This window comes from Eleginops maclovinus, chromosome 1 (assembly GCF_036324505.1).
Source record: "Eleginops maclovinus isolate JMC-PN-2008 ecotype Puerto Natales chromosome 1, JC_Emac_rtc_rv5, whole genome shotgun sequence".
Lineage (NCBI taxonomy): Eukaryota > Metazoa > Chordata > Actinopteri > Perciformes > Eleginopidae > Eleginops > Eleginops maclovinus.
In genome coordinates this window covers 13,578,851-13,592,437 of record NC_086349.1, presented here as the reverse complement: position 1 = coordinate 13,592,437, position 13,587 = coordinate 13,578,851, and the positions used below count along the sequence as shown (strand labels likewise).

The window sequence follows — 13,587 nt, the reverse complement described above, 5'->3', positions numbered from 1 at the left end:
TGAAGTTAATGCATCTTTATTTCGTGCCTCTACATTTCATAAGAAAGGACAAACTCAGTAGATTTCATTCCCTTTTAATAATAAAGCATCATCCCTCTAGTGTTTCACTCTCTCGTAGAGATTTATCTTTCAAAATATATTGAAATACCTACTCTTATGTACAAAGTTTCTCTACCATGTTTGACCTTCTCAAATTTATTTATTTATCACATTGAAATGTAAAGTGAATTGAATACATTTACCACTATTTAGATTAGATACATGTACAATTTGGATGTAATCTGGATATACTGCAAGCACTGGGAATATCTGAGATATTTTCTCAGCAACTTTTTTACAGTTTAAATATCAAGACCACAGAGACTACTGTACTCAAAAACAAAAACAAGGTTGCAATGTTGCTATTAACAATATTAATATTTCCCCCAATTTTATTGTTTTATAATTTTTACAGAGCTTGGTTTTAATAGTAAATATAACTCACAACACGTTAGTCAAAATAAAGCAACGACCAAATGAGCAACTATTTCATCTTCATACCTTCAAACCAGCAGCTTCTGGTGTGTGACAAATACTGTACTTAAGAAAATCCTGTAGGAATCGGTTTGTCCACAACAACAATATGGTGACTCGATAGTTGGGCGTGCATTGTGTTTCAGGGATGTACTGCTGGAGAAGGTGATGTGTGAGGATCAGTCAAGAACCGTGAATTGGCATGTGAGCGATAACCTGTAGATGACCAACTGAGGATCCTCTGCTCTCCAGCAGCACACAACTCAGTTAATGCCAGTAAGTGACGGGATAAGGTAGGAAAGGAAGTTCTGCAGAGAAGAGAGAAAAAAACAAACACTTTTCACTTAAAATCAAGTGTAGAGTTTAAACAAGATCCTTCAAAACTCTTAAATGGCAGTGGATTCATTCATGTAAAAATGAAGCCTTGTAATAGTTATTAAATATCACTGTTTTAAAGGTCTTAACACATTTGATGAATGAGCTGTTTTCTCTTACATCGCACTATAAAATCTCAAAAATAATTGGTAACATATATTTAATGCCTCCATTGCCTACCAATAAGGTCACGTTGATCCCAATAAAAATGTTTACATAAAAGTGGTCTTCACCTGCCTTTAAAAAACCCTGTTTAAAGGTTTTACATTTTATAGCATCCATAACAAATAAATCTTCAGGTTCAAAGGTGCATTATGTTTCCAAAAGTGATCTTCCTCTGCAGCTTTGGGAGGAACTGTATTTCATCCCAGATTACTACATGGATGGCTCTTTCTCATCCTCATCTTTTATTTTCTCATGTAATGGTCAGCAGTAGTTGCTTGGCAACACAGGACTGCCAGATATGATTTGCTATACAACGGTCAAATTGAATTGTCAAGGGTCTGCCTCATCTGGGCCCTATTACTCTGTTTCGACAAAGACCCTGGGAGTGATGTGATGTGGTGGCCACGCACCTCTTTTCACTCTGGAGTTGCTTAGAAGAGACCGCAATCTTTAAGGTTTTCTTTGATGATGATGTCTGTCACAGCGTTGAACACAATCTCCACGTTCCTTGTGTCTGTGGCACAGGTCAAGTGGGAGTAGATTTCTTTCACTCCCTTCTTCATGTTCAGTTCCAGGAACTGCAACTTGATGTAGTTGCTGGCGTCTTCGTATGAGTTGGAGCCTAAATCGAAAAGAAGGGAGTGAAAATAGGAGCGGATTTATGAGTTTGTTGTATATAAAAATCATTACATCAATCCCTCTGCATCACTGTGTTGGGCAGCGCAAATTATGTAAATGTAATAGAATTACTTGCATTACATCATTTAGTTAAAGATCTCAGCTGTTTTAATCTCTAGACTCCTTACTTGACAATTTCAGTCTGTCTGACAGTAGGTTATCTCAGCACCTCACTATCAAACTTAGTCTTGTCATAGCAGCACAGTGTGCGGCAGCTTTAAAACTTCTTACCATCATAGTCTGGGAAGCAGATGCTCAGATGGACTTTCTTGATCTTCTCCTCAAAGAGATCCTTCTTGTTGAGGAAAAGCACGATGGAGGTCAGTGCAAAGAATCTGTGGTTGCAGATACTGTTGAATAGATGGAGGGACTCGTGCATACGGTTCTGAAAAAGGTCAGAGAGGAACAGGATGAGTTTACCAGCCGACCTGTGTGTCCCCTCCTGCTTTACGATAAGGTGGCAGAGTTTTCACTCACCACTTCATCGTCCTCTACCAGCACCATGTCGTATGCGCTGAGAGCTCCGCAGAAGATGATGCAGGTCACACCCTCGAAACAATGGATCCACTTCTTTCTCTCTGACCTCTGGCCACCCACATCGAACATCCTGTTCACCACACAGAGTCACAATGTCAGCCCTGGAAATCATGCTGCTTTGAGGCAGTGGTTCCCTAACCCTAATGCCGAGCCCTGTCAGATGAATTCCCTTTATCAAACCACAATGTATGTAACAAATGAATAGCACAATTTATGTAAAAGTGAATATTTTAAATGTCTTCATAATATTGAACTAAAAATATGTTTGTTGGTTAAAATCATACTACTACTTAAAGTAAAAATCAACCATTTCTTCATTACTTTTAGGTAATTATATGAACTGTTTAGTCATTACTTTTAAACTTTGCGGACAGGCTTCCCCAAGACACTCTTGCATGCCTGCCCCATGAGTTCAAGTGATACAGTTGATTGCTAATATGTAGATGTATTCTTAAGCTACTACAATTCACCCCTGAGGTTAAAGTACCCTGCTGTAATGTTCAGTCAGTTTTTGGTAGTGTCATGCTTTGTATAATGCCCCCTTTGTGACTCACCTGAAGTACAGCTCTTTGCAGGAGAACTGTTCTTCGATGATACCAGTGGTTTTGACTCGAGATCGCAGAACGTCCTGCTCAGAGGGGAGGTAGTCTGGCTTGGCGATTCTGTCCATTTCATTGAGGTAGCTGAGAAAAAACAAAATAGCAATCAGGCCTCAGATTTGAAAACTTCTCTATCTATGAACACTAAGCCAGCTGCCTTTCTAGTTTTACATGAAACGGTATCTATCCTAGTAGCAGACATGGACTCACTAGCCAGCGGAGTCGTTCAGCTGGAACTCAGCAGCTCGATCAAAGGCGGCCTGCACACCAGAGTCTTTCCACAGTTTCTGGATGACATCACCCAGCTCAGGAGGCATTGTGCCCTCTTCAATGGAGTCGGACAAGTTTTGCAGCTTCTGTGCATCCTCCTGTTGGTTTCAATTCACACAATCCATCAGCAACAGTACTAAACAACTATTAATGTCAGTGAAAATTGACTATACACGTTAATCATGTCTGGTCTATGTACATCGTTTTAGTGTCATATGAGAACCTGTGAACTCGAAGAGCCAAAATCGATGGTCAGCATCTCCATGCCTCTGATGATAGCCAGAGCTGACTGCAGGATGTTTCCATAGATGACAGCCCTGAACTCCAGCTGTTCCTCTTTTGTGTAACCACCCTGATGCAGAATCCTGTACAAAGAAAAGTGATTTAGTTTATAGGTGGTAATCTATATTTCTCAGATATATAGACATTTTTATATAAAGTTTGTTTTTGGGAAACATTCATTTAAACTAGGACGTTGAAAGGATATGCTTAGTTTTGATTTCCACACATAAAAAGTGAAGTTGAAACCACATAGAAACCACCCACAGGAGCTGGTGCTCACAGCGCCCCCCTGTGGTGGTTTTCTGACCTCACTCATCTCTCATTGCCAGTGTAGCGCACAAAACAAGTGCTGACAAATCAGAATAAGCGGAGGTTTGCCCTGTCAACCTTTTGTTAAAAGGCTTGACTGCGAGTGAAACAGACAGAGAAGAGGGAGCTTTGGCCTGCTGGCTGCATGCCAGCAGGCCAAATGATGAGATTAAAAAAGCATCCCTGGTCTCTGACATGGTGTGGACACCAAACCAAAACACGTATCCCTTATTTTAATACTTACTTCATCTGTTTCACAATGGTGCTCTTTCCTGACTCACCAGCACCTGGAAGATAATAACAGTGTAAGAAAAAACCCACAAACTGTTTCTCTTCACATGTCACTGAAAAGAAGAAGAACTTGTTTGATGATGCAGTCAATTTGAAGGGGCAGACTTTTTGTGACTTTGACCCAAATGTGCTGCCTATCTGTTCAGCTTGTTTCACAATGATTCTCTGAACAATGAGACTAATCAAGGAAACTGGGTTTGTACTTGGTGCTAGAGTAACATTTAGGTTACATATGTTTATGGAAGTCATGCCATTGCTATTCAAGTAAATGCATTATCAAAAGTTTCACTTATCACTGTTTTTGTTTTAAAGTACTCTTGTCTATCTCTGTGTAAATAGATATGTGTCAGCATCAAAACTATAGCTTTACAAGAAGAGCTTTGACGTTGAGCTTTAAAAACGATTTTTCACTTTTGTCCGAGTATGGTAAGCCTGAAGTTGTCTGGAGTTGGGATGGTTCAAAAGAGACACTAAAGTGGCTAAAGGCGCGGCAGGGGCAGCATAATCTTCTCACAGCATAGCAACAAAGCTCCTGACTTTCTGGTCTTGCTGAGCTGCATAATTTAGTCTAATTTGGTCCTCTGGAAGCAATTCATGTCAGATTATCAGGAGGTTTTTGTACATTGAGGCCATTACGCAGCGATAAATACAACTGAGTGTTTAAGCAAACACACCTAAACTCTAAGAAATAAGTAAGAAACTTTAAGTAACTCTATGCATAGAGGCAATCCAGACAGGAGGAGAATTATGTTTCATTTCAAGGAACAGTTTCTCAGTTTTAAGTGAATATTGTGCATACTTTGTATCATGGATCCATGCATTAGCAATTTGCAATCAAACCATAGTTCATTGTTTTGGTAAAGAAAACTTGCAGGTAGCTCAAGCTCTCTGCAGCACTGTAAGCTCGGCCAAAATAAGTTTATCACAGAGCAAAGCCGGCTGTCCTGCTCTCACTGGAGCAACGTTAAGCTCTATCCTTAGATTTACTGTGATTTTACTGAGCATTTAAAGACACCCGTGTGGCTTCACCCGCTCAGGAAAGAACATGTGGGTCCCCCCCTTGCTTGTGAGGAGGTGGTAAAGATGGCAAGGTGACGTTATCAAGACTGATTTGCATTAGCTTTAATGATTTAATGAAGAGTGTCTTTATCCTCTTTCACCTCTTGCTCATTAGCAAATGTGCCCTTAGGCTTTACAGTGAGACTAGATCTGGCTTTAAACGGGAGCTCTCTGTCCATGTTTATTCTGCAGAAATACTATAGACGTTTGGACATTTGGTTTTCAGTAGTCTGCCAACTGTAGGGAACATGTTTGTTAATGCAGTTAGGGAACAATATAGGACTGCATGTGTCTTTTTTGGAAACCTTTCTCAGATTTCATAGAAACTTAATTAGGGAGGTTTTGTTGAAATTAAGACAACTCTTTCTCACTCCTCTCACAGCCCACAAGATGGCTCTCTTCTTATCCTACCGCCTCACTTCTTACTGTCTGAACTCTGATGCTGACTCCTCTGTGACTCTACTGCAGGTAGTTTTAACAGTGTTTACAACCCAGTACACTTTCAAAAAATAATGCAATGTTGTGAGACATGAACTCTGCATTACATACTTATTTTTTAGCATACATCACCAGGTGCAGCAGCACAGAGGTCCATGCTCTTTAAAGATAATTGTACATCATAAATGTACTTTGATTTGAGAGAACCTTCTTGATTCCATTTTTGTATTTATGTTTTTACAAAATCTAACTCTTACATAAATCAGCAATAATCAGAATTTTTGATGTAGTCCTATATTTTTTTGACAATATGTTTAAAGTATTATCACCATGCAAATGTTGCTGTTATAATATAACAATACGGTAAGTAGACACAAATGTATTATTTCTGTGCGAGTCGAGGGATCAACAAAGACGTCTCCAGGTTGATCTGCACTAAACCAGTTAGCTAAGCGGATTGACATATCGCTGCTAGGCTGTGATGCATTTAGACTAAAGGCTATGATTGTTTTGAACACCAATGTCCTTCCCATTGGAAGTGAAAAGTCATTATTTACTGTAAGACAATGCCAAGACAATCAGACAACAATTTCAAATTCATTGATTTTGTTGAATATTTAAAAATGCTTTCATTGCTTATGCATGTAATACAAGTCCTGCAAAAAAACACAATTTAAAACAGCCAAACAAGCTCAAACCTCTGCAGTGATTATATTATAGGAATAAGCATATAAGTTTATAAAAGTGTATCACTTGTGCTTGATTTTTAATATTCTTTCAAATCTGTTTCTCTTATTCTTGCACATTTTCTTCATCTCAGATCCTATTATTAACTTCTCTACCTGCAAACGTATTTTCTTTATCCCTCTCTGCTGTTCCCGCTAATGCCTTCTTAGTTTTGCACAAGCTTAAACAGTCTTCCCCCTTTCTAATAAACTAATGTAAGGTTTTATCCAGAAACAAGCCTGTAAATCCTCCGAGCATACCATATCTAACATCTAACTAAGCAGTGTGTAACAGCTGTCAGATGGCTCACGTCCAATATTTGAAGAATATACAGAAAATTAGTCAATGAACTCAGAGTGAAGCATTCATTCTAACGTATGAATACAGTATTATGGATAAATTATTACATTCGTATGGATTCAATGATCTGCACGTGAATTAACTCTCATCCTGAAACTTGAAAAACCAACTCTCAGGGATTAATGAAAGCTGATCAAAACATGTTCTCAGTCATGTATTTTAATTGAATGTATCACCTGTTGAGTAAAGGCGGACTGCAGGAACCCTTTCCGCCTCTGAAGACTTAAACTTCCACAGAAACCTTTGTTAAAATAAAGTTGAAAAATAAATAAAAATGGAAGTCTGTTGATTACTGATTTTTTTTATATATCATTTGGGATCCCCTGCCATTTGGGAAAACAAAGAAAACTTGATACATCAAGACCATTCATAATTCCACTTACCAAGCAGTAATAGCTTGACTGTTTTAGCGTCCTTATCAGCATCTTCTTGGAGTTGTTTTTCCAACTCCTTTGACTTTTTGTCCTCGGCGCTTGCTCCCGCACCCATGCTTTCTTCCTCCAGAAACTCAAGATCCTCAAGGATAGAAATTTTGACGGTTACTCTGGAGCAGTTGAGCAGAGAATCTGGTTGCAACACTAATCGTGCTGAAAGGCGATTTCCGAGCGGAAGGATATTGGGAGGGAGGTGCTTGAGTCCTTCCTGGCTTCGTTGGCCTCTTTCTGTGAGTAGATCAGTACCTTGTCAAGGTTCAAGTAAATTCAGAAGCTCTTGCCAGCCGAAATCCACCCTTTAATTCCTTCGGCTTAAACCTCTTATTTAGGAGTTGCCTCTTCCTGATTGGTTAGCCAATCCAATTAGTGTAATAAGGGCAGTAGTGAATGATGTAAAGAAAAGAAGAGAATACTTACATATATTCTTGGGCTCAGTGACAGATCTCATTGAATTGTTTGGTCTATTCACAAAATGTTTGTAGATACTTTGAGTCTTATAAATAAATACCAAGGCAGTTCACTAAAGGGTTCTGTTATTATAGTACATACATTGTTTTTCCTGTCATCATAGATCATAGAGCATCATCTGCCTGTCAATATTTGTTCTGTCTATATGTATTTTTTACGGTCATGTTAACCATATTTGCATCTGATTGGGATGAAGCCTTTGTCTACTTGGTTTGCAGTCAGCATGCATACATTGCTCTTTTGATCCAAACTGTATCTCCTTCTGGACTCTTGACTTCAGTGTCAGTCACATGGATGAAGCGATGAGGCATTAACCTTTCATAAACTTCTTATAGTTAAGACGTTTAAATCCCAGGTGGTGTGGTGACGGCTAAATAAAGCAACTGCCATTGAGATGCTTCAGTCTCGGTGACATCATGACAAAAAGTTAATTAATAGTTTCCTGATTCAACATTATTTAAACTATCTCAGAAATATTCATGTTTTCTTTGAGGCAGAGCAGATTTCTTTAAGACGGGAGGTTGGGATGTTACCTGCATTAAGCGCATTAAGCGTGTGAGGGCTGTGGCATTGATCTGTGGAGGTCAGTGGGCCTGGTGTTTAGGGCTGTCCCTGCTCTGCGTGTTAGAGGACTTACACTGAGATAACGTATGTTAGGTTATTAATTAGGTCAGAAAACAGAATGTATAGTTTCTCTGACAAGGTTCATCAGAAACCAAGTGATACGAGTGTTGTTTGGTTTAGTTTAAAAAAATGTAATGTCTTTGGTTAATGAATGTTTAAAACTTCTGAAATGGAGAAATAAGAGGTGATTATAATTTATGTGCTGACATTGCTATGTTGTAAATGTATTATTATTTTATTCAAACACATGACAACTATTGCAAGGGTCTAAGCACAGAGGGTATCATCTTCTGTTCAAACTGTGAAGCCCCCTGAGACAAATGTGTGATATTGGGATGTATAAATAAACGTTCGTTATTATTTAATATTAATATTTAGACGGGCAGAACCTTACAAATCATTTGCTTCAGTTCAAAAGTGACTCTTGTGTTTTAAAGACAATGTTTCTTTTTTAAAGTTCAGGTAATATTGTGTGGATAATGTTTAGAAACTTGGTAGATACAGTGCTGCGGCTCTTCATTTCTCTGTTCTGACGTCTGCAGTAGATTCTTGTGTTGATAATCTTTGACACCATTCTGCATACATTTGCATTTTAATCAGGAAAGTGTCATTTGATATAAAAGTCTTTACAGCTTTCTCACCATATGGAGACTAAACCTGGATTTATATGTGTACAAGAAGAGAGAAATATCTGTTTATTATTGATTAGTTTTAGAGGTGTCGTTCTTTGTGTTTAATGTGTTGTGCTGATTATGGCTAAAATGGGGCAGAGATCACAGATACTTCAGCAGTATATCAGCAGTAGGACAGTTTCTCCAGGCTTCAGTTTTGGAGACACACCAAGCTACTGTTTACCTGCACTCTCACCCACATGACCACATACAATCTAATAAAATCACAGCTTCTCATCCCAAACGTAGAAACTATTGTATTTTTAAGCTTCTCGTAAACTTAGCATTTCATGCTCCTTCGTGTTTTCTATTAATGCATTGTGTGTCGAGCGTGTTTAAGTTTAACTTTGCTCGTACAGTCAGGGAACCAGTTTGGTGACGTAAGGGTAAATCAGGCTCAGTAAGGGATTGACTGACTGGGATCCCTGAACAAGAAAAGGTGTCACACGTTAATGAAGGTGAAAACAATGATATTGCACACATTGGCTTTAAGAGATCATCCTCATACAGTCTTTGTCTCCTCTTTTTAATGCATTAACATACACTTGTGTAACATTTCACTTTAGAATCTGTTGGAATATTTTACAGCCCAACCAGCCTTTAAAACCAACTCCAATCTTAGATAGAGAATCTTTCGCCGTACATACTGTACAATTCATAAAGAAAACCCAATTGCCCTGCCTCATTTGTCACTAGTTCTGTGCAGAGATATCAGGCATTCAACTCACGTCATTCAGCCTAAGCATGTAGTGCTAATTGCCTGGGGCAGGGTGTTTCAGGCCTAAATCCCTGAATGCTTCAAAGCAGGCTAATCGCAGCAGCACATCTAGTGATGGCGGCCAATCCCATTAGGAGGTGGATGGCGTAGCCCCACTTTGTGCTCAGTCCCAGCATCTCTGATCTGTTGACAAGATTACCCACAGAGCCCTAGATCATCCAAGAGGAAGGGGCTTAACACATCATGTTTTTGGGCAATGGGAAACTGAACATGAAGAATATATGTTTTTAGCAATGTAAACTACCACTTCACATCACCGTACAGATAGGATAAAGATGGATAAAGTCACATTCATTTATTTAAGAAGGTCAACCTGGAGGCTCCCTTATACTCTATCTATATTTTTAATAAAACACTATCATTTACGTCTTACAATCACAGTAAGATTAAAGAATCTTCACACTTTACATTTCATAGAAACACAACGAAGAGCTGCTTCTCCTGCTTGGGACTTCTGAGGTGTTGCACTATTTAGCCCCTTTTGATAAACATTATCAAAAGTGAAAATGTTGGTGAAATTCACTAATTCCCAAGTTGGATCAAATGGGTAACTTGTGTTTGACAGATGAATGACAGAGGAATCCGCTTTACTTCCCTAAATGTGTGAATGGTGGTGATGTAACGTTGTAAATACTCGAATCCATTGAAGCAGGTTCCCACCCGCTGATGAGCTTATGTAGTTTTACTCTGCAAGCTTTTCTTCAAGTCTGCAAAATAAGTGTACTGCCTCTGATGACGTGTAGTGGGAGACACAGTGCTGTGGAAGATGTTGTGATACTGGCAGATAATCCTCTTTCACAAAACATCCTGTAGCTCCATTAGATAGCTGACCAATTAAAATGGATGATTCGTATTAAGAAGCATGCTTATTTACACTGAGGTTTTCAAAAATACGACAATGTATTTTTTTTTTCTGTTTACATTTCCAAATGTATATTGATTTGAATTATGTTCAAACAGAAAAGCATGTTGATGTTAAATCTTCTTCGACTTTCAGTTATGCATCACACTATTCTTTTGGAACCACATTTGCAGATTTAATTTTGAGCAGTATTTAATGGTAAAGACATTGTCAACTAGGGATCAATGAAGTATATTTTATCTTAAACAATTGTACAAAAATGTAACAATGATGAGGATGAGACAAAATGCAAAATGTATAGCGTCTTAAAGAATAGAGTGCTCTGATACGCATTATACACATCAATTGTTATTATTTTTGACCTAAATTATGTTTGTAGTTTTTGCTCGAGTAAAATAATGACATTTGGTAATAAAAAAGACAAAACGTCCTCCTTCAATCATTACACTGCACAACAGAAATAGAATCACAATGTCTCTGTTCACACGGTCTGAACCTCACGTCCATTGTCATCCTCCAGTTTTCATCAACCAAAGACGTCTAATATTTCTGTTTTTATGTCCTGTAGCTGATTTGCCATCCAAACACTGTTTCCCCTAACAGACCTCTTTTTACTTCAGAGATTGTCCTTCTGAAGAAAGGAAAGCTCAGCTCAGCTAAGCTCATTAATGACAGCTGCATTCCAGCCATATAGCAGGGGGTGGTATTGTGCATGCTCACTTGGTGCACAGTTTCTTATTATGTTTTCCTTACTATGACAAGTCAAGATGTCTGCTGTTAAAAAGCTCTATATTCTTGTGATTGGCTACATTTATAAATACCTTTGCCTTTGGAGCAAGCCTTGAGCGTATGTCCAAGGTCATCGTATATTTTCCTGCAGCTGAAGAGGGATTAAACCCCCAGACAGATTAAGGAGGGAAGAGAAGTCAGAGTGCACAAGAGTGAAGATTATTTGGCTCATGGATATAGTACCTACTCCTCATTAATGCATTTACTCCTCTATTAATGTGTTCTCCAATTTGGGAATTTTAACCTCAGCTAATATACTAATAACATAATAAATTGAGCCAAAAGAAAGGACAAAACATTTCCCCGTATAAAACCAAAGTGTTGATTCCACAGCCATTAAAGCATGACATCATGAAATATAGTTTAGCAGGCTTTTAATATTGTATTATTTTTATATTTTACACCAGATTAAGCCATTTTTCATGTTTGCCTTACTGTATGCCCAATATGATTCTGGTTTCTATTGCTGTTATTTAATAAACAATGCAGTTAGTACATCACCATCAATGTTATTGCTGATTATGGCCATTTCCTAGACTGTAATAAAAACCATTTACATTTACAGAAAACGGTTCAATGTTTGCGTTTATCATTCAAAACACTAGCAGCAATATGTAAACACACTGGCATTCCCTGGGTTACAATTCAGTGAAATGAGTATTTGGTAGTTGTGATGAGCACAGAAATATTTTCATTATATTATTGTACATCGGTTTTCCAACGCACTTGGGTTAATCGGTCTGCAGTTTTCTATCAATGACAGTCACTGCATGAAACCTCAGTGATATTCAGAGCACCTACTCTGTTCCCACCCAGCCATCCAGCTCTTTCTGCTCTATAAATGTCCTCTGGGATCTGAGTTGTTGTCAAATAAAAAAAATACCTGTCTTCTCATTAGCTTCATCTCTTATACAAAATATCAGGATTCCTCAACTCTCACTGACCATAATCTTCATTTTAACAAACATAAGACTGGTGCATCCACTTGTCCATATATTAGATTAATATTGGCCTTTTTGATTAGACACATTGATGTTTAATGTTTAACATCTTTTTTAAAAAGGGTTAGGGTTAAGGGTTACACAACATTCACAACAATTATATCCATGTGGATTAACAAATGTTCTTTCAGCTGCAAAAAAAAAACCTGAGTCTTTCTTATTCATACAAAAATGGTATGAGATTACCTTACATCAAAGAAGAATTTACATTTGACTTTTTATGTAATATTGTGACTTTATTCATTCAAACTAAATAACTTCCAAAATGAGAAAAGAGATATGTAATTGTTCTGCTTCCTGGATAGGAAACATACTTATTAGAGGGACAGGTTAAACATATTGTAGAACATCCAGAATGTTTTCCGACGTTTTTTCTAATGAGAGAGAAGACAGCGAGTCCTTTAAAATGTTTGCTGACAAAAAGGTTCCCTTCAGAAACCACAGCTCAGGCTCTTTTATAATCATGCATATAGAAGAACCAAACCTTGGTGATGAAAACATGTCCCACCAGTTTAATGATGTCACTGGGCAGCTTCTCACCCTCAGCTCTTCAGACTGCAGGATGGAGCTGTGCTGCAGTGTCAGTGATTTCATCAGTAATACCAGAAGAGGGCGCTGGCTCCACAGTGTAGACACCTCTGCTGCAATGATCAGATCAGGGTTGCTGCCAGTGTCTTGTTTTACATTTTTAATTACTAGTCCATGATTATTTTTGGTGTTTAATCCAGGAGGTGACTGATATCATGATGTTTCATGTGATCATATCAGGACTGAATAGATGTGAGGTTTCCATAGTATTTCTCAGGGAGCTGCTTGTATTCACAAAGACATTTTGATGTAAAACCTATGAGTCCTGTAGAAATTTGTATTTCTAGACAGTTTTTCTAGAATGACACATGTATTTCTTTACATCCTGCATGGATTGCATGTTAATTAATCTTCACAATACTTGATTCCTTAAATTAAGCAGCAATTTCCTCCCTTCTTAACTTATCTACTTAATGATTTTTGTGAGCTGTATACTAAGTATAAGTTCAGTTTAATACATGTCTTCTTAGATTTGATAATAATACTAAGACAGTCCCTCATCATTTTACTGCCCTGAGGTTTTGCAACCCAATGAGTTGTTTTCCAAGAACACTTTGCACTGATCTGTCACTACTGCCCTCTCTCATCACACTCATCGTCTCTCCTCCCCCGTATACATTGAGACAATGATAATAATTATTAGCAGACTTGGTTATTTTTGGACCATTGGTCTGGAAAGGAAGCAATTTGAAGAGGTTTAGGGCGGCAGTGGCTTAGTCTGTAAGGGCTTGGAGTGGGGTTACGGTTAGGGTTAGAAAAGGGTCAGAGGG

The 13,587-nt window shown here is 38.1% G+C and overlaps 1 protein-coding gene across 1 annotated transcript; it reads right to left on the bottom strand.

Moving 5' to 3' along the window:
* Positions 1–7,321, bottom strand: gnat2 (guanine nucleotide binding protein (G protein), alpha transducing activity polypeptide 2). Its single transcript, XM_063891966.1, has 9 exons — positions 6,986–7,321; positions 3,973–4,015; positions 3,361–3,502; positions 3,078–3,235; positions 2,823–2,951; positions 2,209–2,338; positions 1,963–2,116; positions 1,464–1,675; positions 1–821 (listed from the first exon to the last, which is right to left on the bottom strand). Exons 1-8 carry the CDS (start codon positions 7,089–7,091, stop codon positions 1,485–1,487), a joined length of 1,053 nt encoding a protein of 350 aa, XP_063748036.1. The 5' UTR covers positions 7,092–7,321; the 3' UTR covers positions 1–821; positions 1,464–1,484.
* Positions 7,322–13,587: the final 6,266 nt, after the last annotated feature.

What these genes read in the sequence shown, in the direction of transcription:
- gnat2 (XM_063891966.1), bottom strand. Translation starts at nt 7,091, where the DNA reads ATGGGTGCGGGAGCAAGCGCCGAGGACAAAAAGTCAAAGGAGTTGGAA. An exon ending in AGTCAAGCTATTACTGCTTG is followed by an intron (nt 4,016 to 6,985) that starts GTAAGTGGAATT and finishes ATTATCTTCCAG; the next exon opens with GTGCTGGTGAGTCAGGAAAG. An exon ending in ACCATTGTGAAACAGATGAA is followed by an intron (nt 3,503 to 3,972) that starts GTAAGTATTAAA and finishes TTCTTTGTACAG; the next exon opens with GATTCTGCATCAGGGTGGTT.